The 26,527-nt window shown below is 40.9% G+C and overlaps 1 protein-coding gene across 6 annotated transcripts in view; it reads left to right on the forward strand.

Moving 5' to 3' along the window:
• Positions 1–26,245, forward strand: part of SHISAL1 (shisa like 1) — a 195,365-nt gene extending 169,120 nt beyond the window's left edge. For 3 of the 6 annotated variants that reach the window (XM_069806951.1, XM_069806949.1, XM_069806950.1), the window contains one exon: positions 317–4,193. In XM_069806951.1, the coding sequence (XP_069663052.1) occupies positions 317–332 (16 nt within the window). In that variant the 3' untranslated portion in view covers positions 333–4,193. Of the gene's footprint in view, positions 1–316; positions 4,194–14,775; positions 14,892–22,225 lie in introns of those variants that run through there. The other 3 variants (XM_069806952.1, XM_069806953.1, XR_011328765.1) reach the window with 2 other exon arrangements.
• The last annotated feature ends 282 nt before the right edge of the window (positions 26,246–26,527 follow it).

Here is a 26,527-nt window from a genome sequence, read left to right on the forward strand (position 1 = left end):
AACATGTCAGAGAGAAAAATCAAGCAAGTCATAGTAGAACCATCCCCAAGATGTTTAAACATTTTGTCATAGCAGATCACTTTATTATTTACTTGAGACAAAGAGGACCATGTATAGCCATAATATTATTATAACTAAAGAAGTCTGGAATCCATTATACATGCTGCTGGCTGCTCCGCAGAGGGCTTGCAGTGTTGTGCAAGGACGGGAAGGAAAATCATTAATCTCAGAAACATCGAGCCCAATTTAGAATAATGTTGCTTCATCAAGTAGTGTATGGATTTTGCGGCCCAACTAATGTTGATTTCTTCTTTAGTATGGAAACCATCTGAGGGCTGTCCAAAGGCCTGTGTGGTCTGAAGGTCCTGGTGGATGTACCTTCCGCAACCCAAACACCGTCAGAGACTGCAAGTGAACGAGATTAAACGGTTGTGGCTTGCCTCACGGTGGTTCCTCCAGGTCACGGCTGAGGTGCGTGAGCTGGGCCCTTCCGTGCTCGCTGGTCCATGTAAGAATCTGCAGTCTGGTTAGCCTGAGCAAGCTTTTAACAGCTGGAGATCAAACAGCAACAAGCAGCAGGCAAATTGTTACTACTGCTCCACAAAGTACAAGCCAGGGAGGCGATAAAATGAAGTATTGTAAGTTGAGGCATCAAAATCCTGGTTACTGAAAAAACTTGTTCTCACACCCACAGGAATATTGTGAGTTAATAATGACTAAAAAAGGTCAGACTAGCAAGGAAGATCACGTAAAAGGAAGTGTGGGCCAGGGCAGCCTGGCAGTCTCTCCAGTTTCTCCATGGCTGTGCTACGTTCCAGATGTGAGGGGAACAGATGAACATGATCTCTCTGCCTTGCTCTGATGATGTTAAACTCCTTCCATACCTCCATCAAGGATGCAGATCACAGGGAATACTGTCTTGAAGTCTAACTTTTGCCTCTCTATTCCCTGCCTTTCTGCACAACAGCACGCAGAGCCAATGCCTGCTCTGGGATCAGATATGTTATGCTACATGGCTCATGGTTTCGGAAACCTGCTGGTTGTCCAGAATCAGGAAAAGTATCAGCCCAGCAGGGTAAACCTGTGCTTATTATTTCCTTTATGCTGTTGGAATGGGTTAGACAAAGGCAAGTCTATTTTACTTCCCCTTATTAGATGCTGCAATCTGCTTTTGCTGTGAATTCCTCTGGGTCACATTGTCTTTTAGACAACAAATAGAGTAGTTTTTAGCCTGCTGCTATTCACCTGGTACTTGACACCTCTTCAAAAGACTACCAAAGCACTTACTTATAAACAAAGAGAGAAAAAAGCCTATAAAAATATTGGCAGAGTTTAGAAGCCAGCATGTCCACAGCAACTGTGCAAAAAACACAGGGAGTAAATACTTTGCTGGTGGCTAAAAAGACTATGTGAAAGAATTCCCTTTGATACCAAATTTTGAAACAGGATACAGACTATCACTGGAGCGAAATACGTTCAGTAGGTGTTCTGCTGCAGCAATTTAAGAGCTGCGCATACAGTCTTGCCTGTGTCGCCTAGCTTGGGACTTTGGCACTGAAGTGGGTCAGCTGTGCGGTGTGAACATGGCCACAGTCCACCAAAGACATTAGGTGCTGGGTTGGTGGGAGGGTTTTGTGCAGAGGCTGTTCTTGATACAAGATATTTACAGTAACAAAGGCAACAAAGTCTGCCTCCTTCCATTTTAAGTAAAGTGAAGATATGAAAGATCTCAAATTCACATTTGCAAAATTGCTACATTAAACAGGAATACAATGATACTGTTTTAAAGATGAAAAAATTTGCATCACAGGGCAAAGCATAGTTTTTATTTACAGCCCCCTATCTAGATTTTTATATTACACTCAGACTAAATATGGCAAACCAGAGCACCAGTAGTTTTTTTAAAAAGATGGCAAGAAATAAAGTTGAATACTCATACAGTGCTTTTATGAAATAACTGTCTGGGAATTAACATCATCTGGAGAACCTGTCTGGTAACAGATGTTAGGTGTGTTGGGCAACATCCACCGTTACATGTGTGCCTCCATTCCCTTAAATAAATTGGGTTAGAATAACAGATATTGTTGAATATATTTTCTTCTAAATATTCTTGTCTATTTGCTAGGAACTGCGTAACTGTAAAAATAGAAATTGCTTAAAAACAAAAGCACGGCTAAGGAAATCACTTTCTGCTCCTAGAAGAGCCAGATGCTGAAACTCATTTTGCACTGCATATCCCTTCTGCCGGGCCTCGTATTTGATGTGGGGGCAGGAGACAACAGCACAAACAGGCAGTGGGCTTGGAACCAAACACCTCAAAATCTGCAATGCTCTGGGTCTTGTTTACTTGCCTCACTACTATAATCATGCAAATAAAAGGGAAGATTTATTTTTCATTTTTATCATTTGCATTTAAGTAATACTTAAGTTACTGAATGCTTGCTTGCTTCCTTGTATTTAGAAATTCACTATTAGCATGTGAACTTAAGCCAATATGCAAGGTTTCTGTCCACCGCAATCTGAATATAGGCAATCTTTGTGTATATTGATAGACACTGCATCTTTTGTTGATACATATGTGATATATATTGTTCATTTCATGCCTTATTCTCCTTTTCCTTTCGCTCTGTAAAGTATAGACCCCATATTGCAACATTTATTTCTCTACATTCTTGTTAACTGCAGATTCATTGGATATGGGCTGATTGATATTCCCTGTTTTAGCTGTTTCTCAGCCTTTCCATCAAACTGGGACTGTCACATGCATCAGCTTCAGGAAAGTCTTTCTTTTAAATGGACTGTACAGTTGCAGTGATTTAACTTAACTTAAATGTGGTAATGAATTGTCAGAAAATAGCAATTAGAACAAAAGTAAGTAGTTAAAAGGTTGTCTGAAGAGTACTGCTAAATGAACTCTGCACCCTGAGAAATGAAAGCTAGTAAAGATACTGGAAACCAGTTCTGAACATTTTCCGTATTTAAATTTTCACATGTATTTTGAGTAGAATTTTTTGCAGCAAGATCATTACCTCATCTACATTATAACAAATCCGGAATAACACTACTGAAGTAGCAGATAGCAGCATAAAATTCGTGTGGAATCAGAAAGCTCTGATTAAGCCCACAATTGCACTGCATAATGTCACAACACTATAGCATCTCACACAGGAATGAGTGTGACATCCCAAGTTTTATCAACCAATTCTATCTTCTCTGTCACAATAGAAACCACTTAATTGTAAAAGACTCTGTAGTTATTTTAGCAGTTACAAACTCCTACCCTTTATATCCTCTTAGGTGCCAGATGTTCAACATTAATTGTAATAGCACATGCACATTTTACATATTTTATATATGCACTGAAAAATAAAATAGCAAGGTTATTCTAAAGGTCGTCATTTAGATTCTGAAGTGTCACAGAGAAACTTTAAAACAGCCCCAGCCACTTTGCAAGTACAGCTGAGCGCAACAGCTGAGCTTCGTACCCACACACATTGATGCAGTCTGGCCATTTCTCTCAATAGCACATCAAAGGTGTCCAGGCTGGCTGATTTCACTTTCACGTTGGCATTTAAAAAGCTAAGTCAGGCGCTCACAATCACTCCTGATTTAGATCTGTAAATACAAATGTAACTGAAAATCAGCCTAGTTGTCTCTGACGTGCTTTTAAGAGTAGCTGGATCTGAGTAGCAACAGCAAGGAGGTATGAAGCAGTGAGTAGCTCCCATGTTCTATTGAATTATGCAGTTTCAGTTGTATTAAGCTTTAACTGGCAGGGACCAAAACTTCTATTACGTTGGTAAAATTCAACTAATTGGTTTTAGTTTTCTAGAGACTAAATAAGGCAGATGGACAAGCAAACAACAGGGAGAATAAACAGCATTGGTCAAAGATAATGCAAGTGGTAGAAGAAATAAAAAGGGAGGTATTAAGGAGCTGGAGTTAATGATCTAAACAGGCAAGCCTTCCTGTCTTTATGCAAAGTTGCAGCAGGATTTCTAAGGAGATTTGGCATAACCCAGAGTTCTGAACTGAAAGAAAGCACTTTTCAAAAAAAAAAGGGGGGGGGGGGGTAGAAAATTATGGACGGAATACTGTCCACCTTAAGTAGGCTACACCCCAGAGAACTACTAAAACCACCTACAAAACAACTATCTATGTACAGTCAGTGCTTTTAACAGAAGTGAGAATGAAGGAGAAGGAAAAAAAAGTCTCTGAAGTAAAATCCCATTGCTTTCAATGTCTTGGGAAATCAATTCCCAAAGTGCATTTTGGATATCAAGAAACAGGTAACTCCCTGTTAGGAGTTAAGGACAAGGAGAAACAAGCAGGTAGTAGAGCTGAAGATCATGTACAGACCAATTTATTATTCTCAGAGTTATTATTAAACAAAAAGCCATATGTAATAAATAATCTTTTTATGGGGTTGCAGAGAATCTTTTAGAGTATGCTAAAATTTCTACATGAAATAATGGCATACTATGGAATACCAGACAGTAATGAAATCATCATAAAGCTTATGTGATAATGCTGAATGCATGACCATAAATGGTAACAATGTCAGACAATTATTTGCAGTGAGAGCTGAGGTCAAGATCTACCACATCATTACTTTTATTGTTACTGTTCTCTGATTAGATCATGACGAAGACAACTGCAGCAAGCAATGAGGCATTTCATCAGAAAAGCGATAAAACCTGTTTGTATGACCTTGGTTTTTTAATGATGTTTCACTGCACGGTTCAAGAAAAGGACAGCAATTAGACACAGTCAGTTTGTTCATCATTAGGAAGATACCTGATATATGGCTGTTTCACATCTCAAAAGCAAAACAGGTTAAAAAGCATTGAAATTTGAGAAACATTAGAGTCATTTTACTGTTTATTAAAGTCATGAGAGAATGCTGATGTCAATCAGCAAACAATTTTCAAGAACTTAAGAGGTTTTGGAGAAGTTGCATGCTCAACACTGTCATAAATACATATACACAGATATCTACAACCATAATTGTGAAGAAAATCTATTAACTGCAGGAAAAACATGCCTCTGAAAAGACTTCAAAATCCACTATAAAAAGTTTCTTGGAAACCAGAAATGCTAAAGAGATAAAACCAGTTTAACACATTAAATGGCAAGAATATGACAAATGTCACTGGAACACAATAGGAAATGCTGCGATGTTAGTCCCATGTCAGGTGATAACGTGATCCCAAAACAGAACAAGTGAGACGCGTTACTTTAAACATCAGAGAAATTAGTTTAATCAGCACAACACTATGCAGCCCCCAAAGAGCAGCATCAAAAGAATAAATGGTGGAAACTGGGCACCCATCATAAAATACAGGAGGGTAAAAATAACTGTAAAAAGTGGTTATGTGTGAAATAAATAAGCTACCTCACTTTACTTCCCAATAGGGTAATCTGTTTCCTGGTGTTTGTATATATTGGTAACCTTTACTTAGGCTCTAAAGAATCTCAAAGGTGGAACAATTGTGGAGACGTAACCGTTTACAGTGAGTGTTAAAAGCACCAATGGAAAAGTGTTTGCACAGCGGTTCATGCGATCACCTGGCAGAACAATGACTGTTGAGCTCAAACCTAAAAGGGCACGAGGTCCAGCTACAGTTTTTCTTTCTGAAGGACTGGTGCTCTAGTACTAGTTGAGTAGTCTATGCACAAAGGAGCCTTCATAGTTACGGGAATTGTGTGTGTAAGTAGCTAATCATATCTCTGAGCTGAATTCTGTATTAGAGCAAGTCCTTGCAGTTATTAAAGTGATGCTGCTCTGAGAGCTGACACACACTACACAAGCTGCCTTCTTTCTGTTGAAAATCATTACTATCATGTAGCAGCATGTGGAAAAGTAATTGCAGTGAGCTTCATCAAAAATTACAGTAAATTAATTAAACAGTCATTAACTATATTCTGCGTTGATTAGTGATACAGATTTTAATCAGTCACACAGATGAGGGAGGCAGGTTATTTTCTATTGCATTCCCAACTTCTCATCTCTGGAAAATGATGAGTCACAGGGAGCTGCTGAACCCTGCACCTTTTATCAGTTTCACCTAAAAAGTTCTAAAATTGTGATTGGAAAGCAGCCAGAGTTCACCCTTTTCGATCACCAAAAACCTCCCAAACTTCTCTTATGCTGCTGAAGTTAACAACTGAAATGAACTAGAAAAATACCTGCTTGATTTGCATTTTAAGACATTTTAAAGAAAATTACATGAGGGGCTGGGAGTTGACCTTTTTTTTTTTTTTTTTACTAGTCACTGAAGCTTCTCAGTGCTCACAACAAAAAATGGTGTCCCAAATAAAAAGAGCCCCACCGGTTGCATGAATGACTAAACAAAGACAAAAATGTGGATGCATTTTTGTGGATGTGTTAAAAATACAACCTAACTGTGTTGCTATTGAAAAAAAAAATAAACTTGGTTTGGCATTTGCCAACTCTTGCTCAGGTTGCCTCTTCCTGTCTTTTCCCTGGGAATACATAAAGAAAAAGTGAACATCCCTGAAGCAGTCCAATAGCCATACTTAGGTCCACAAGATGATGCTGGCTGTAAGGGACAAGTTTTGGAGGAGTTAGAGACAAGTGAGATAACAGAAAAAAGAGCTTGTTAAGCATTAGGATAGCGATGAAAGTAATCTACATCTTCCCATTTTAAGTCTTAATCTTCAATTAGTTTGTTACACTAATAAATTTCACCTGCAAATATAGGCTAGAATATTTAAAAAACAAAATTAGTAAAAATTAGCTAGGGGATTGGCTGGCATTTCCCTACCTTTGTTAAAGGCAGTTCTCATGACCACTGGCTGTAGCTGGAGTTAGCGCTGCTCCTATATACTATAGAAGTAAATGAGTACTTAATAGGCTGTGATGTATTTATCCACGCAGTGCTTATGTGAGCTAGTAAAGTTTTCTTACTTCCATTTGACAGATGAGACAGGAAAGCTTATCTGGTTACTGAGGGCCACACTGAAAGTATTTGATGATACTTCCATTATTGTAATTTGTGTAAAATTTTGTGATACTGTAAGAGCGTGAAATTGTCCCCTACTTCCAGTATCATCCTGCAGCTTCCAGAGGATCATACCTCCTTCATATTCCTTTATATTTAGGAGGCAGTAATCCTGGGACTGTGGAGGTCTGTAGGTTTCCAACAGTCCCAGGTTCAACATATGCAAACACTGATTCTTCTAGTTGAGTTTTGCACCTTACCTGACATAGTATGAGGAGACCACATGGAAGCACACGAGTAGATTCGTTTGCACAGTGCAGCATGTAATGTAGTGCTTTGGCAAGGTTCTAGTAGACTGTCTAAGAGAAGATGAAGGTGTCATTAAAGAATTCACAAACTTTTGGTGCTGCATCCAGTTTCTACAGATGTCTCTCCCATAGTTCTGTAAAAATTTGCAAATGCATTACAAAGATCAGATATACAACAGGCTGTAATCTAGCTCTTGAAGACTTTTTATACCACGCTCTGCTTTGGTATCTGAAACTTAGCACCCCTACCTGGGCAACAACCTTCCTACCTCACAATGCTAAGATTGCACATTTTATGTTATGTAGTAGAAACACGGACATAAGGTTCAGGTAATGGCACAACTCACACTCTACTGTTCTGTTGTAGGCATTGCTGATATAGAGTATCCTGGAACCATTTGAAATAGCCAGTAATACAATAAGTAACTACTCACCATCAGTTTCCTATACAGTATGATGGCAAAGCAAGCTAATGAAATTCTTGAGTATAGAAAGAAGAGATGAGATACCAATTAGAAGTAGGGAGCTGTTATCTCACTAGCAGTGGTGAGACTGCTAGAGGAAAACATAACCTTCACTAGGGCATGTAGCAGAAAAAAATTGTAACGGCAGATGGGAAAGCATTCAGCAAGAGCTGCAGAGCTTATCTGACTTTTGGAAAGTCTGTCAAACTGTAAGAAGTTTAAGAAGCTCCAGGCTAAAAGAATATTAAAAGGCAATTTGGTCCCAGTCTGTAAATTCTTCATGGCAAGGAGATTTCAGATAGCAGAGGACTGTAGCAAAGAAAGACAGAAAAAGATCCAATACCTGGGAGATCAATTTATACAAATCTTGACTGGCGATAAGGAGCAGGATTAACCTCAGTCAATTTAGTGATCTACAAGTCGAGCCTCTACTAGTTATTCAGGCATCCTCACTAACACATTGAAAGAGCCATTTCCAGAGGGCTATTCATCCCACCTCTCTTGTGATGGATTGAATCACTTGGAAGCTTCTCTTCATTCATTTTTTGACATTATGCTGGAAGATGAGCTTATACAAGTTGCTAACATTTAACCAGCTGAAGTTTGACAGTGGGATTCGTCTCACCTAAGTGTACATTTCTTTTCAAAGTTGGCAGTTCACCAAGGAAATGTCTTGAGATGCAGCAGAATACCCATTACTTTTGTGATTTGAAAACTGGCAAGGGGGCTCATGGTATACAAGGAGGAGTCACTGGATGGGAAGATAGGTCTGTACAGGAGGCTAAACTGACGACCCTAAGGAGAATGGCTCTTTAAAATCTGATTTATCTGGGAAATGTGTGAGGCTGCATTCCCAGAAGACTCACACCAACATCAGTTTTCATAGAATCATAGAATTGTTTAGGTTGGAAAAGGCCTGTAAGATCATTAAGTCTAACCGTACATTTAGCACTGCCAAGTCCACCACTAAACCATCTCCCCAGGTGCCGCGTCCACACGTCTTTTAAATACCTCCAGGGATGGTGACTCAACCACTTCCCTGGGCAGCCTGTTCCAATGCTTGACAAGTCTTTTGCTGAAAAAATTTTTCATAATGTCCTATCTAAACCTCCCCTGGCGCAACTTGAGGCCATTTTCTCTTGTCCTGTCACTTGTTACTTGGGGGAAGAGACTGACACCCACCTTGCTACAACCTCCCTTCAGGTAGTTGTAGAGAGCAATAAGGTCTCCCCTGAGCCTCCTTTTCTCCAGCCTAAACAGCCCCAGTTTCCTCAGCTGCTTCTCATAAGACTTGTGCTCTAGAAGCTTCACCGGCTTCATTGCCCTTCTCTGGACACGCTCCAGCACCTCAATGTCTTTCCTGCAGTGAGGAGCCCAAAACTGAACACAGGACTCGAGGTGTGGCCTCACCAGTGCTGAGTACAGGGGACAGTCACTTCCCTAGTCCTGCTGGCTACACTATTTCTGATACAGGCCAGGATGCCGTTGGCCTTCTTGGCCACCTGGGCACACTGCTGGCTCGTATTCAGCCAGCTCTTGACCAACACCCCCAGTTCCTTTTCCACCAGGCAGCTTTCCAGCCACTCTTCCCCAAGCATTTTCCTAGCATCATCGCATTCTTGTCGGACTTACAGCGCAGTCAGAAAACATGGGCCAACAGCTGCACATCAAAAATCACACAATGCTTTTTCCAATTGTTTCATCCTCTACCATTAGGGAACACAGGGGACAAACATGGTCTTCTTCCTCCCCACCTCTTCCAATAAATGCCCAATTATGCAGCTGCTGCATAATAGCTGCTGATGCCAGTGGGACTACGTGGTGATTGCATAATCACACCAAAGAATGGAAATCTCTGGGCAAAGTCTCATCTCGGCACCACCTGCCAAATCCTCGCCTCTCACGTTCTGTGGGCACAGAAAGCCAGTGGTGGTAACAGAGCTGAAGAGGTGAAGATTATTTTTGTGTGTAAGTAACTGGCTTCCAACTTTTTATTTGGAAGTGCTGTAAGATTATAGTGGACACAAGAACATTGACACAGCACAGCAGGATTCTCTGTTACAGCGCGTGCATGTGATAGCTGTTGTTGAATTATTCTGAGTTATTACGGTGTAATATTAAGGTGCACACCTGAACACTGCAGTCATCACTGGGCAACTGCAAGAAGCCTAAATATGCATCATGAAAAAATGAGCATACAATAGATTCACAGAACAAAACATGCACACACGTGCAAACGAATAAATAAAGAAGAATAACTTAGAACAAACAGAGAATAACCCACCAGCTGGCAGTCGTAATTGTTCAAAACAAAAATTTCCATGCTTCATAAATTATCATTCAAACCAAGCCGTACTGAATAGAGTACCTCAGCCTAATGACACTAAGCAAGCACTGTTTTTCTTTCTCCGAGACTCAAGAAATGCTACTCAGCAGGCGTCATACGCTGTCATTGATCCATGCACAAAGATCCTTTTGCAGCCAAAGGACTTTTTACACCCCAGAAGACCAGTATCTAGATGCAGCTGTGAGACAATTTAAAAATAATAAGCCAGTCACAGTTCAACCACTGGCGTCAAGGTATGTTTCTTTGTGAAGCCAGCAATACAGCTCAGATGATAACCACGAAAGAGAAATTATTTTCTTGCCCCTTGCACTCTGCTAAAATTGTCCAGGGTCCTTGGCCTCTTCTCTTTCCACATCTCAACACACCTCAACTTCTCCTATGGCTTTTTACATGGGAAAGGCAGGGAGGAAAGAAGGGAGAAATACTTCTGCATAAAATTGCCTTTCTAACATCTCTTACAGCATGTAGTGCTGTTTCCAGCGATCGTGTTGTGGGTGTTACCCTTCTGCTCCTAACTACAAATAAACAAAGTTAAAAATTATTTATTGCTTGGATGGTTATGTGCAACCAAACGTACCCTGGATCTACAACAGGAAGCCAAACAGTAACCAGATTAAATGCAACAGCTTTAACTTCTGGTTTTTTTAATTGTTGATAATTTGGTTACTGTTAAAAAGCTGTTCCATGCTCTTTTTTGAAGTATCTCCAGAAATTTATTTTAAAAGAAATAGTTTTAGATTTCATACTGCTAGAAAAGCCACACAAATTCAGTTGGAGGAGAAAAAAAAAATCATACACAGAACAGTTACAGGAAACACAATGACTGTTTCATCCTACATTGAAATCTAGCTCTCAACACAGTAATTACCGAGCTCTGACTCAGAAGACTAGCCCTCTTAATACTGAGAAGTGAAAGTAGAAAAGAAGGCTGTTTGGTAAAAGAGATAACTATTTCAAGAAATACAGTTTTTTCCATATGCCCTTAATATGCATTTTATTTCCAGAAATGAAAGAATTTCCTGTGTTGTGTGGCGGTAAATAAAAAAGCTGATTTAACTGGGAGTAAATATACAATTCTGGGCTAAACCACAGGTTTGGGGATCAAACTGCAAGTGCTGAAACAGAGTCCTCCCTCCCAAATGGACCGTTCTGCAGTTGGAGCAAGTTCAGCCTCTGGCGAGACGAAGGGAAGCAGCTCGTGCATCTTGTTTCAGCTCTCCTGGAGGAAGCAGCAGTTATTACAGAAGGTTTTTAATACACAGGAGAGAAAAATGGAAACAGGAGAAAGAAAGGGGAGGAACTTAGTAAGTCAAATGAAATTAAGAGGCTAGGTGGTGACTGAGGAGCAGTTCCAGTGTCCACGGGGGCTCACCGCCTACCTTGCTGCTGGGCAGTTGTTGGATAGGGCACAGGAACTGGCCACCTTCCTCTTCAGGGCCACCCTTCTGCCCCCTCTGCCCCTGCAGCACCCACCTTGCTACCAGGGGAATGGAGAGCCTGCAGTACTGCATAGTGTTGCTAGGAACTGCAGGGGATGCAGCTGGGATCCGGTTCAAGCAATATATTAATCCGATCTGCTTTGGAAACCAACTTTGCTGCCTTCTTTCAAATCGAATCTGGAAAAAATTCTCCTGCTTCTAACATAAATCCCCTGAAATCTCAGTGGCTTTCAGTTTTGTTGACTTCCATGGGCCTTGAAAGAAGTCAGCACCTTGGTACCAAAACACTCAAATCTAATGTTTGGCTAACCCCTTCCCCGCCTTTCAGCACATTTCAACAGTTCAATTTCCATGAATGTGTTTTTATCCTCTGCTGGACTTCAGGACATGCTAGGCAGCAATTTTAATAGATTGAATTTTGCTGGTGCCAAGGTGGCAAAGAGCGCTGGGGCAAAAAGAGATAATAAAAGGAGGAGGATATTCACCTGATGTAGGTTAGCCTACTTTTGTTCAGCTCAGTAGTTCATTCTTGAATTTTACAAAGAAACTAAGCTACACTTACATGTAAAATGTGGGAGATTACATACAGAAACTGTGGGCCAGATAAATAAATGATACATATATACACGTATATAAAGATGTGCATGTGCACTCATATCACTATACATATACCCACATAGTTCCTTACATACGGCCACATTTCTCCTTTACTTACTAACTTTTCTGTACAGCTCAATTAACATCAAGGTGCAAACCACATACATCACCCTGTACAATAAAGCTGCATTTAACCACAGCTGTAAGTTGCAAAGACCTGTCACAACACTTAGAATTGACCATCCACTGAATAAAGATACTCTACACTGAGTATAGCTTGCATAAACATCCTTTTAAATTATGTCCTTCATTTATTTATAAATTATCGGTCACTATATGGCAAAGGAATTACAAAAAAATTAAGTTACTAGACTTAATAAAAGAATACAGTCTGTAACTACACTTCTTTCTGAATCAGGCACTACTGTTACACCAAACTTTTGTTGTTTTGTTTTTTTTTTTAAATCCCTAGTGAAGTTTTTGGGTGCATTAGGAGATTGCGTAAGCAGGGAATGGCAGTGTCCTAGCCAGCTACAGCATAAAACACGTGGCAAGTTTTACTGCTTGCTTTTTAAACCTGGCTTTCAATTTGTAGCAGATCTGTTAAATTCAAATTGTCAGCCAGCATGAAAGGAGGCCTTTTTCTCATATCATGTACCTGAATTTTACATAGAAAGGCCCACTCTTGTAAAGCCTCTTGTACTTTTCATTGTGCTCTCTTGGATCTTAGATGTATGGGTTGACACTGCTGTATAAGAGTTCAGCAAACATGAAGAATACTTGAGTATCTTAGGTATGTCAAAGCTCCTTTGCGGGAATAGATTTTGAAAGCTGGTAACATCGGCTTTTGGGAAATTGGGATGAGCTGAAATCAGAGACATTCAGATAATTCAGTCCCTACCACTGATGTAGAAATATTCAAAGGTTCACAGATCTTTTTAAAAGCTCCTACAGCAGTACCAAGAGATTTCACTGTACAAAAAAAAAAAAAAAAAAAAGGAGTATCAGAGTATCAAGCCCTGCTCCAGAGTGCCTATTTATTACCCGATCCACAGGAGCATGCAGCATCTCTTGGGGTGCCACGGTCATGAGCCTCAGAGATGTACCTTATCTGCCACTCAGCCAATGGAAGTTCATGAGAGAGGGGGAAAAAAAAGTATCTTTGGAACTGCACATGCACATGTAGGGTCAGAAGCTGCTTTTCTTTCCAGAGGTAGCTGTATGTGAGGAAATACCTACAGGCCCTAGCTTTTCCATCAAAATCTTTTAGTATGTTACATGTCTTAAACACATGACTCAAATCTGCTCATGAATGAGCGTGAGGGAAGGTTTCTAACCAGGACATGGAGACTCCAGAACAACTTCCACTTAGTGGTGCTGGATTGTAAATAGCACAGAGTTGGATATATTTACATAGAAGATGATATATTTGCATCTGGCAGTATGCGACTGAACATGATGGTAACAGAAATCCATCCTAGCGCTACACATTTTTATAATTCAGTTTTCAGGGGCAGTGGGACTGCTCATTCCCTAAGTTAGGCATGGGACTTTTAGGCACCTGCACCTGAACTGATTACCCATCTTTCTTTTGGAGCCAGTAAGGACAAAGGGGAGTCTCCGCAGCATCACTCACCCAACTTGACGCCTAGCCCAGGAGGAGAGTAGCTCTGCCGAGGTGCCTGTTGCTTTCTGTTGACAATAAAGGAGCCTGAGGTGACTCTCTGGAAGTGAAGACATCTAACCATTTTGATGTCTAAAGTTAGGTGAGATGGTATCTTACACTTACAGTATCTATGCCGTTAAATTACACATAGCAATAATCTCCTTTCCAAAGTGACATGCCTGCCCCAGATCTTAAAGAAGCAGGCAAAAAAATACTGTCTTGCCTCTGGCAAGAGTTCCTCTTGGCGTCTCCGTGTCTAAATATCTCAAGTCATCTTCCTCTATGACAGGAATGCAATTAAAACTATTTGGTCACTCCAGTTAGCTGAAAATACGTGAAAATGAGCAGAGTCTCAAGTGGAACAAGAAGTCCGAGTTCGTTACATGATATCCCTATTCACTTTGGCATCATGATTCATTGAGGTCTTGAAAAACACCTGAAGGCGGTTCAAACTGTATACATAACAAAACGGGGGGGGGGGGGGGGGGGGGTGTAACATGCAAATTGATTCGCCTTGAGGTGTATCAGTTATTTAATGGTTGCCGCACATTAGCCTACAGGAAAATTTGGCAACCATCAGCCAGATAAATTTCAGCCTCAAGTGATGCATCTGATTCAGGCACCCTGGTAGCAACTCGAGGGTTTCATAGATGTCTGGCAAATTAGTAAGTCCAGCTCACTTTCAGTTTTACTTGTAATTGGCCATCCACACTTTTAAGATGCTTTGGAAGACCCAGGGTGTTCTGAGTATTTTTTTGAAATAACCTTAGTAGGAGGAAGGAAACATTTCAGGTCATTAAAAATCAGACTGCAATGCTTCAGTGAGGGAAGACGCAGGCAGCTTTTCAGTGATCATCTTTCAATTTATGTCCTCAAACCTTCATCTGTTCCTCTATTCAGCACTCATAAATCAGAACTTTGAATGCTTCAGATTTCCTTTAAAAAAAAAAAAAACCTCAGAAATTCTCCTGGATGTTTTTACTTTCCAGAACTGTGTTCAGGAGTATCAACCATTTCAGGAACTATCAAATGAAAAACATTGCCACTAATTGAAAAATACTTGACTTTCAGAAGCATAGGATTACTTCAGAAACCCTTATTCACAGTAAGTAATATTTATTTATGTTAGCAACCCTATTGGTTTCACATCACTGCTCTTTGTGAGAATTGTAAAATACAGCCTTTAGTAAAAAATAGAGAAAATTGTGTCCTGTGTGGTTTCATTCCTCTCCCACCCAACCCAGCTGATGGGACAAAAGATGTATTTAATTTGTACAATTATAGATATTCCAGAAACTCTACAGGAAACCCGTTTTCTCTCTTAGCTTTGGTCTGTTAGCCAGGCAGCCATATTAATAACAGAAGTTAAGCCAGCTGCTGTTTTAACACCCGCAGTTCTGGTGGAGGAGGTGGGGAAGGCAAGTCCTTGCCTGCAGCAGCTCTCCAGGCTCACTCCAAGTGCCAAGTCTCCTCCTGCATCCGTCTGTGAGACAGACCTGGGATCCAAGCAGATCCCAAGCTTCACTTACCAAAAAAGCAACCAGACAATCGGTAACGAGACCATATGCTGTGCCAAAAACAGCGCTGGTACAGGGCCCTCCCCCTCACTGCAGGGGAGAGCTGGGAGGCAATTTCTAACTGGTTGCGCTTTGCTTCCCAGCTCTCTGGCTACCAGCTCAGAGCACTGCCCTAGACACAAGTCTGAACCAGTGGACCCACCAGTATGAAGCTGAAACACGTGCTGGAGACAAAGTGTTCATCTGAAAACTGTCTTTGAACTCTACATTAGCAACAAGAAGTCATGGAATCAAATCTAAAAGTAATTTAAAGAGGCAAATAAAGACCTTCCACTGGTGTGAGTAACCTTATCTCATGTGTGACTACACACCAGTGGGGGGCTTGGCTGTTGTTAATTAGGAGGTCTTAGTACTGGGTTCAGATTTAGCTAGGAAATAACCAGCAGTAGACTGTAAATCCTTCAAGTTGCTGTATGTTCCTCTGGCATGGAGAGTAGCCCTGTACCTCCCCTGACCCACCAACTCTTCCTCTGCAGGACAGCAGCACAACCAAGGATCTGGCCAGCAGGTACCTGCCATCCACCAGCAGTTCTTTCTCCCGCACAAGTGCCCAAACCAGCCTACCCCCCAGGAATGCAAGATCTTCCCGAAGTTTCTAAAGCTCCTTTAAAGCCAGTGAGCAGCTCTCAGCAGTGATGTGAAGTGCAGTTTGGTTTATATCCCCCAGTCCTTACAGGAGTTACACAAGCTTAATCCAGGCTAAAAGAGGTGAGATTCTTAAGAAATGGGGCAAGCAATTTAAAAGCCAGATTTACCAACGCTCATAACAAATTATTAAAATGGAAATTTCTTAAAAATTGCACTGCTTCGTAATTTGTGCACCTGACTTTTTCTGGTAACCCCTTCTCAAGCATTGTAAACAGTCATTGCTACTCTTGAATATATTGCTACAATGCTCCAATGTCTAAGACAGCTGACAGCATTTGCTTCTGTAGCATATTAAGCCTTTATGTGATAATTAGCTTCCATAACACAGCCAAGCAATTTGCTCTGAAAGCGCAATGGAGGAGAATAGTGTGACAGGAGACATGCAGACCCATTTCCAGTGACTGGTAGGTAGGACCTATTCCACCTGCACTTTGAGTTGGTACCATTCATGCCTTATGTCTTTGTTCCTCATTTGGTATGGCATTGTACTGATGCTCATGCATTGCAGTATGAGCAAATACATTGCTGTAAGCACAATCCAAAGGAAACTCATAATCCAAATGGTTCATTCCCACCTGCAAAGCAACAACGTGGGCAGACAGCATCTCTCACGTGCTTGTGGATTTCCCAGCATCAGTTACAGAAAGCAGGCTTTCAGTTCAGCAGAACTACTCTGAACTTAGTATAATCTTTAACCCACCCCAGCAAAAGCTTCCTCTCCTGATAGCCTTGTGTATGTTTAAGTACATAGCACATTCCAGCACTGCTCAGGGCACATCGCAGAAGACTTCTAAGTAGGCCTCATCTTTCCAGAGGACCCCAGCCAAATGCATGTTCTTCCACTCATTATGGCAACCGACCTATCTTTTGCCTGATGCTCTTAAATAAGGACAGTGATTCACAAGCTACAATAGCAAAAGGGTAGGTTATGTCCTCCCAAAGAGCAGCAGGGCAGAGAAATGCTGCTGAGAAAGTCTTCTCTTGAACCGACAGGGAACTGCTTAATTGCCTGAGCACTCCGGTGCTACACCCCAGATCCATGACTCAGAGGAGCTGTGGTTCACAGTTCTCCATCTATGCTTAATCCAGAGCACATAATAACCTTTCTAGTTGCCATTCACACCTACGCTAGCTAAGTTATGGGCCGCCAGCTTAATACAGTTGGTACCTGCCCTCAAATAGGAACCCCTCCAAAATGTCCCCACAGAGTACCATCAAGATTAAACAAGCCCATCTGTCCTGTGCCTCCCTGGGGCTTACAGGCCTGTTACAAAGTCCCACAGTGTTTCTTAACAAGCGATGGATAGAAGCATCCCAGATGTTTCTGACTACTTAGCAAAGGAATTCCCTCAGTTAGCCCCATTTATGTATCTCCCAACAACTAAGAGCACACCTACCAGGGCAGAAGCTTCTGGTTTCATTCTTAACACATCCTAGGTATTGCTGTTGTCTTTTCTTTTCTTAGGTCTGCAGGTAAGGGATTGCTTAACTCTGATGAATCTGGCATGTGTTGCACATTTGTTCTGTTTAAGCCCTAAAACCTTCCTGAGGTATTAATTTTCAAACATATTTTGACACATCTCTCCAGCTTTGCAGAATTGTCAGCTACAGTAGAAATAACACTTGAGTTGAAAATTCAGAGTCTGTTTTTCAAGTTGAAAATTTCCAGTGCCTGGGTTTTGTTTAAACTCTTAAGCACCAGATCTCTATCTTCCCTGAGCCAGCTATTACTTTAGAAACATTAGTGATGGCTACCAGTGATGGTCATTTTACATAATGGCTGCGACAAAATTGATTTGCCACCATTTAAGGCAGTCCTCTCATCTGACCTCATGCAGGCACTGTGATGCCCTTCACAGCGAGACCAGAGAAGAATTTGTGCTGCATCAAAGGCAATGTAACCCAGTAAAAGATCACTCAGCCTGGGGATGAAAATAGGGGCCAAACCACCACTCCTTTATGGCAAGATGGCAACACTGAGTGCCACTGCTTAATGTTGAAGTGTTCTTAGTCAATTAAAAAGCCCGAAACATTCGACCTCTTCAGGACTGAGCCAACCTGAAGCAAATTTTAGTTGCTGTTAGTGTTTCCCCCACATTGGAAAAATCTGAATCATTCAGCTATTTTGATATTCTCCCAAAGAAAAAAAGATGACGAGCCCCACCTAAAAAGTCTGAGACTTTCCGCTTGCTTTCACTCAACCAAGAAGGCCAAATGTAGATTGCACCAGCAGCATTCATTCTGGCATTTTGTAACTTTTAAGAATTAGACTTGGTAACCCAAGCAGCCTTTCAGCATACTTTTTGGATATAATGTTATGTTCTATGTATAATATAGCCATAGGAGTGTACAGATGCCAAGCTATGAAAATTATTTCCCTGCTCTTTGGCAGACTCCACAGGCAGAGGGATTAGATTATGTTCTATTTCTTTCTGGTTTGTAATACATTTAGACAACTGAATAGCTTTTCATTTGGTGCTCATCCTGCAATTCATTTCTCATATCCTTCCTTTCAATCTTGTGAGGCTTTTTTCAAAATCTAGTGCATTGTGCTTTGTCCTCCCTTGTCCTTCCATTTATGGGGAAGGAGGGCATTCCTATTGCCTGTAATAATTGGTGTATCTGCCAAGGGCTTCTTATTGCAGAAAGCTGTTTGTTAGCCTGGTATCCAAGCTCTTTCTATGAACAGAGAGTGGAAGCTTTTCTTCCACTCCCAGCATGACCAGATTTGAAGGCATTCCAGCAGAACCTCAACAGGCACAGATCAGTGCAGGTCTGCTTAGATCAGTATAATACAATTTTATGTGAGAGCGAGATCTGGACATTTGCGGAGACCATTTGCTTTGTTATCTGAGGTCTGAAGGGGCTGTGGTGATCAATAATGCTTTTATGTGAACACCAACTTAGCAAGAGGCCCTGGAATGGTGAATGTGGCAACTGTTTACTTCATTTGTCAGAAAATGACAGAAGTCCCCAAAAAAGCTTGTCTCCAGAGGCTCTGAATCATTCCTTCATTATTAATGGCTGTCATTTTTTCCAGCGGAACTAAGTTGCCATGCAAAGTCATTGCTGTGGAAGAGGCGGCAATCTTTTAGTTAGCTACTTCCTTGCCGGTCAATGAAAATCGGTGCAGCTTGACTGGGTGCTGTTCCCGGAGCAGTCAGGTGGAGCAGTGATGGCAGTCATCTGGGGTGCTACACAACGACGGTACCTGAGCCACCTCCAGAGCACACACTTCAGCTCTGAATACATTAAAATCCTGTAGAAGTGACCAGAAATGATGAATAAGGGGTTTCTGTTGCCAAGCCCGCTGTGTTGGGTGGCTGGGATATAATACTCTGGCTAACTGCACTTGGAAATTAGCATTCATCTTTCTTAGGAAAATGCAAGTATTTTCAGTGCCCCCACTATTGCAAAAATGATCTGAAGCAGTACCTCTCAACTTTACTGGTCCAGCCATCAATCAGTCAATCACACACCCCACTTCTCACTAGAGGAAGAGGACCTTCCACCTGGAACCTGTCCTGTCAGGGTTTGGTTTCAGGCAGAAGCTATTGATTTGGCACCAGCCTCAGCCAGGAGCTCAGAAAATACAGTGAATACTTCATACTTGATGTAAGAGGCTTTCAGAGCTGAGTGTGGTCTATGTGTTGCTGGCTCTGCTGTTCACATCCTCCCACTCATTCTCCCATAGCTTTATACACACATTAGGGGAACTGGCAGAGAATTGAAGCTACTCGCATAAGTGATATTTTATCTTCTGTGCTGCATACAAATATTCATAAACTTTCCTATGGTCTTTGGATCTGGGAGCCGTCATTTTACACCACCTTGGTGACAATCCTGATTTTATATTAACCTTGAAAGAAGGATCTGGCCAGGAGCAACTTTGGGACTCTCAGATACAGGAAAAGAGTAACTGGCTGATGGGTCTGACACATTTAAAATTGCATTCGGTCCTGGAGCACGCAAGTGACTGCTCTGCCTGCTCCGTCTCTAAACATTTCTTTAAAAAAAAAATAACTAAAAGAAACTGCATCCCATCAAACAATCTAGTGATTTAAGTTATGCGGATTGTAGATTAGTAAAGCATTTCATCTGAGCTAAAGCACACATAGCACTCTACGGGAGAGTGAAAAGGAAAAACTGAAGGTGCTGTGAAGGACATAGGTGGCTCCAAGCCATGATATGTGCTCATACTATTCAGTTTCTCTCTCCCCAGCTATTTTTTAAATTCATAATAACTAAGTAAGTCTCAGGAGACTGTCTTCTAGATACAAACAACTTCTTGTTTTAAACTTCATCTGCCTGCAGACCTCACAAGAGGCAGGTTTGCATGTTCTGCTAGTATCCATTTCTACCAATGTCAAAAAAGGACAGTGACAGAACAAGACAATGCAAAGTAATTTATTTGTATTTCTTAACATGAATAAGGCTGTCTAGGCTATTCGATTATTAGAAAACAATTACTGTCAAACCTTGACATAGGTTTCATTTGCTTGAGTTTTGGGTGAAGGCTTAAATCCTCAGGGTTAGTTACGAGAGAATTCCCTGGCTAACAGTACTGTGAGAAATGCCCAAATCTGAATTAAGATAATAGAGCTGAGCTACAGCTCAGGTGGCTGCCTACCCAACCTTGCACTTCCAAGCATTGCACCGCTGCAATTTCAATGGAGTTATGCTGACGTGAAAGTTGAGACTCAAGCCTCATATACTGAATAGAATTGATAGGTAAACACTAGATAACCTCAAACATGCAGATTTCCACAGATATTCTGCTGTCTGAACCAGATGTTTCTTTATATTTTGTACATTAATGGAATGCAATATGTATAAGTACCATATAGACTTGAGAATACCCAATATGCAAAGAACTCTGGTGGGAGTTGCTACTAGGATGCCAAACTGTGCCTCTAACAGCTTGTATTTGTACCATTATGCTTTCCTGCTTGAGCAAACTGATGCATTGCTTTAATTTATTATTGTGATTAGTAATCTTCGTCTACGTCACAACTTTCCCTAGTTGGGCTTTCAGCCAATTTACCTACACGCTGCCATACTTCATATATGGATGGATCAGACAGCCAGTTACAGGCACACACTCTGCACAAGGTGAAGTGGGGCAGATTTAAAGTATTTGTTATGTCCAGGAGGCACTTCAAGCAAAAACCAATGAATACTCACAACACTTCTGTGAGGAAAGCCACAAATGTAATATTTACTCATTTACATATGTGGAAATAGAAGTGCATTTTCTCATCATATGAAAGGAATACAGGTTAGGTAAGCAGCCTGTGCTTGGTCTGATGCATACCTTGGTAATGAGTGCAACAGGAAGACGCCACACCATCTGATAAAGGCATTTACCGTATGGTCACAGGCACACTTTACTCACATAAACAGCTCCAGTGAGATTGTCCACAGAAAAAAGATTTACTTCCAAGTAAATTTATGGTTGCAGAAGGAAGCCCTCTGCACTTTGTACTTTCAGAGTAGACTACAAGCAGTAGAAATGAAGAGTTTAGCAGTGCTTTGTGTTTCCTCTTTCACCTTTTCAGCAATTTGATCTTTTCATCTCACAGGTAGTAGACAACACAACAGCGTGGAATGGGTACGCTGGCATATATACAAGAGGGATTTGGGGACAAATCTGATTTTTATCATGTGGCATCCAGCCTTGCTGTCTCCAGCAGCCAAGGCTCCACGACCTGAAGGAAAGCATCCCATCTCCCTCCCTGCTAAGTTCCCAGGGTTCCCTCCTGATGATGCTCACCCAGGGGTTCACCTGGCACATCATCAGCACCTCAGGTATGCACCCAGACCCAGGAGCTAGGCAGCACTCCACGTCCCGCCAAGTTACAGGTAAGAATAGGCAACTTGCACACCTATTGTGTGATTAATATTTTGCAGAACCAGGACCAGTTTAATATAAGCAGGGAGAAAAAAGGTTAGCCTCCCACTCTGACTACATGGAAAAAAGAGAAGGAGAATGCAACCATCCATATCACACAAGCTCACACTGGGCCAATCAGAGCTAATGAGGGAAGGTAGAGGCCTCCTAACACCTTTCTTTCTCACACTTTTCCTTCCTCCTTCTTGCCTCCCCAAATTAAATTCACAACTGAGAAAACTACAGGTTTTTCTTTACAGGAAGTACTTTGATGTTGTGTGCTCATGAAATATTATGGGAACACTTGTGGTTTTTGTCTTCCAGAAAATTATATTGATGTGCCTCAAGATGGGAGAGGTGAGATTAGACTTCAAGGAGCAGCTTTCAAGAAAATCAACTAAATGACAAGAGCTGAAAAAATGATGGATAAACAGGAAAGTCTACAAGAGGGAGATGAGCAAGTCACCTGGAGAGAAACACCATTCAGACAACTTCTATAGGCAAAGGATATAGAAAAGGTCTCCAAAAGGAAGTAGTCTGTAAGCAATATTTTAATTGGAGACCAACACTATTATCTCTGAAAGGAAGCATCATATTTGAGGAAATGGTCAATAGGAAGAAAATTAAGTTGCTCTGGCAAACCACACAAAGGTGGAAAAAGATCACAAGACAAACCTTTGGTAGATAACTTTTCTTTGCCTCCCCATCCATCTATTGCCATTTGAGCCTAATCTAAGTGTCAGAATACTGAATGTGAGTTTTTCCAAAGTTCTCTGGTGAATAGTTTGTCACAATAGGGTAGATGCTGGCAGTCCTCATCACTGTTAACCATATTGTTGGATGCATTACAAGGTAAGTAAGTGAAGCCCTTTCATCAAGTCAGACTGCAGGGTAGCAATTGCTTTAACCTTAATACACTTTTTAAGATCGTTGGCAATGATTCCACTAAGACATCAAACATCTGAGCTTATCTTGGCTTCAGCTTCACACACCCTCCTGAAGAGGGGAGCTTTATTAAGAAGCAACACAGATACCCCATTCCACCCCCATACCCCTTGAAGCTGAAAGAGAAACAGAAGAGAATCAACAAACTATATACTTCAAAAGCAATAATACCATTGTCCCTCTGCTTTACAAGGCAATAATCCAATTCCCTCAGCCAGCAGCTGGCTTCAGAGTTTACCCCTCACAAATCTAAGAATCCATTTGTAAGCCAGACAGGCAGTGATGCTACCACAGAAGTATGTGGAGTACTTGGTCACTAGGTTGCAATAGCTTGGCTTAACTTTCCACAGGACAGGTTTATTTTAAAATCATACAGTATCAATTACATGAGCAAATCCTATGAAATTCAATTTAAGATATATACATGGAGAACCTGGCAATGACACCCAGAGGAGTTCATCTAGAAATCATAACACAAAGCCATGATAATGCCAAATTAATCCTTCATGCCTAATATTTTTGTCCTGCAAATCTGAGTAACTTTAAAATAACCATATAACCATATATTTTACTGTATAACCAACAGGAGGAACACCTTGACAATGAACAATCAAGTTTTCCTTTTGTACCTCTTTGATTTGAGTGAATTTTAGTCTTCTGTTGAACTCAAAAGGGATAGACTACTCAGTGATTTGAGCTAATTCACAGCTACTGGAGTGCGTGATGGTACCTGACTAAAGCCAGGCAGGAATAAATAGTGCTAGGGCACCCAACAAGGCTGGAGACTTCAGGAGTGCCCAGTCTTCAAAGAAGGCCCAATTTGAGTAGGATACCAGTATGCACATGCCCCTTTTCTTTGCAAACCAATGAGTAAAAAATGCAGAGTATCACTGAATAAGGGCAGGCAACAGCTAATAAGAAAGAATTCAAATGCCACAGGTGGGAGTGCCACCCGGCAGGCATTAGACTCTAGCCTGTCCTAGGTAACCTTCAGGCCTGGCCCATTCTCGCTCTTCACAGAAGCTCCTGCGTACGCACCTCTGCAAGCAACTCAGCTTGTAGAGCTGTAACAGACCTGCCACAGTGCAACCAGGGTGTTTTACATTGTGAGAAACGTAGCACTTCAAATAAAACGGAGTCAGTATTTTTAAACCTTCATTCTCACTAAACCTAAGAGATTCTAGTTTTCTAAAAAGAGTATTTCATCAGAGCATTGCAGAACCATTCAAAGCACTTCAGCTGGGAACAAAAAGGACCTCCAGCAAAGACACGCTGTAAGTAGCTTGCAGATACTGGCAGACAGTCTGAACTGCTCCCTCTGAGGTGATGAGAGCTTCAGCAGGAAAAGGGTCAGCGCTCCTGGTGGTGGGAGAGCTGATCCTATGAGATGTAAGGAGGTGCTGTTAGTGCCAACTTGCAAGAAAAGCAAAAAGGAAGCCAAGTAGCTGGAAGCAATGCCATCCATGCCTCTGCCAACATCACATCTTCTCCACACTTCCACATCGGCTCCACGATCCATAACCCCTGCAGACACCCAACAAAGTACGTATCTACAGTAATGAGTCTTACCTTGGCGCTTTGCAGTAACTGCTGCTTTTACCTTCTACCAGCACCTACTTTCATTGTGAGGTGACGACCGCCACAGAGAGCTTTGTAAAAAGCTTGTGTTCATGAAGGAATTTGTATTAGATACTGGTTTGTGTGACTTACTGTATTTTGTAAGGGGTTTTTTCCCTTTGGGAATTGTGCGTTATTAATGAGCAGTTTTATGCTTTACTTCTAGTATATGTATACCTTGTAATTGATGTGCTTTTTCTTTGTTTGTTTGTTTGTTTTCTTTTATTCTCTATACAGAGCCAGTTAATACAAGGTAGATACTCTCTGGCTGAAAGTCTGATTTTGCCTACCAATTAATTTATGGATAAATCCATGTCGTAGCTGATGAACAATAGTTCATCAATTGTGTTGTTATAATCATCTGATAGCCTCTCTAGTTTAGCAGAACATAAGATCCTGAATAAGACTAATGCTCGTTGGGCCTTAAACTAAAGGGAAATAGTGCACCACCTGTGTTTCCCTATCACCATTGCTATAGGCTCATCTCCCTTAGCATTTGGGACATTGTAGAAGAGCACTGGCTAGACAAACTGTTACCTGAACATCTCAACCATCTGTGTAGCTGTGCTCTTGATATCCCTCTGCATTTACCTGATCAAAATTATGGTGAACCAGATAAACTGCAATGAATTCTTCAATTATTTCTGCAGAAAGAGACTGGTTCAAACATAATCTTTCTCTAAAAGAAAAGACCTGGACTAAAACAGATGTATTTTCCTCTATGTCCATCCTGATATGGTTGGAAAAATAAGGGATCTAAAATTAACATTTCCAGAAGTGTATAATTCCACTAGACACCCTATTTAACAATGGCAGCTGTATGTCTCAGTGGCTATTAATGACCTTTGTGCTCCAGAAGCCTCCTTCCTTGTCCAACTCATTTTCTCTCTTCAGTTTTACTGAGAGCTGAGTGTCCAACTCCTTAATAGTTGCTGTGCATAACATAGGACATAAAAAAGATAAGTTATAAAGCTTGTGCAGGACTTGGTGTTGTAATTAACCATCTTTCGTGCCTGGTTATCGATCTTACAAAAACACAGAGTGAAAACAATCTGGCCTCTTAATGTATACTTCAGCATATTGTAGCAGCTATTTTAGATAACTGTTTTTAATAGTTTTGTTATGGCTGTAATTTCTATGTGAGGACTGTCCACTCAAAGAACCAATGAAGCAACATGTCAAAGTGATTTTTCAAGTCGGTTCTATTTCGCCACCAGTGATGGTGTGTGAAAAGTAAAGCAACAAAAAGAAAACCTCACCCACTTGCCAGGAAGAAACATCTTTTCTCAGCCTTGAAAATTGTCTTGTATAAGACAGGCATTTCTTCTAGTCCTCCTTTTACATACATAGTAAATCTCTAAGAAGATAATATATACAGTACAATAGTCTATTTTAATAGTCAGCAGTCAAATTTTAGGCTAATTAAGCTAACTAGAAATTCTAGGGTTGCAGTGATTTCTCACTCTTTATGAATACATTGACAATAATACTGTTTACATAACACTCGATATTTGAAATCAATACGTGCCAGTGTCCAGTGATTTGCTAATTTAGTTTTTGATCTAATCCTGTCCTATTTTTTGCAGCATTCTCTAACTTCATATTATGAATCATGTTGTCTTTCTAAAGTGATTGCCAAGTAAACCAAAAACGTGTTTTACACTGCTATTGCACTGCTCTTGTCTTTATATACAGTAGTTTTTATAAAGATGTCCTTAGGTTTTAATAAATGAGTGTAATGTAAACTAATCTCTGTAATAAAACTTGCTTTAGTGTTTCAAAGACTGTCTGGAATAGCTGTAGAAATTTGATTTCCACTTTTTTCAGTAGCTTCAAACTTCATGGCCTCCTTTCCATCTGCAGGGAAATCCCCCAATACCAATACTCCATAGTTTATACAAGTGGTTTTTACAAGGGGAAATGAAGAGAGTGTATTTAATGCAAAGAATGATGCTTCGATTTGGAGGGGCGGGGCAGGGAAAGGCCCCCAAAAAAACCAAACCACACCACAAACAAAAAAAAAAGCTAAGGCCATTGCATCAATAAATACATGGTCCATTTAGT

This window comes from Haliaeetus albicilla, chromosome 19 (assembly GCF_947461875.1).
Source record: "Haliaeetus albicilla chromosome 19, bHalAlb1.1, whole genome shotgun sequence".
Classification (NCBI taxonomy): Eukaryota; Metazoa; Chordata; class Aves; order Accipitriformes; family Accipitridae; genus Haliaeetus; species Haliaeetus albicilla.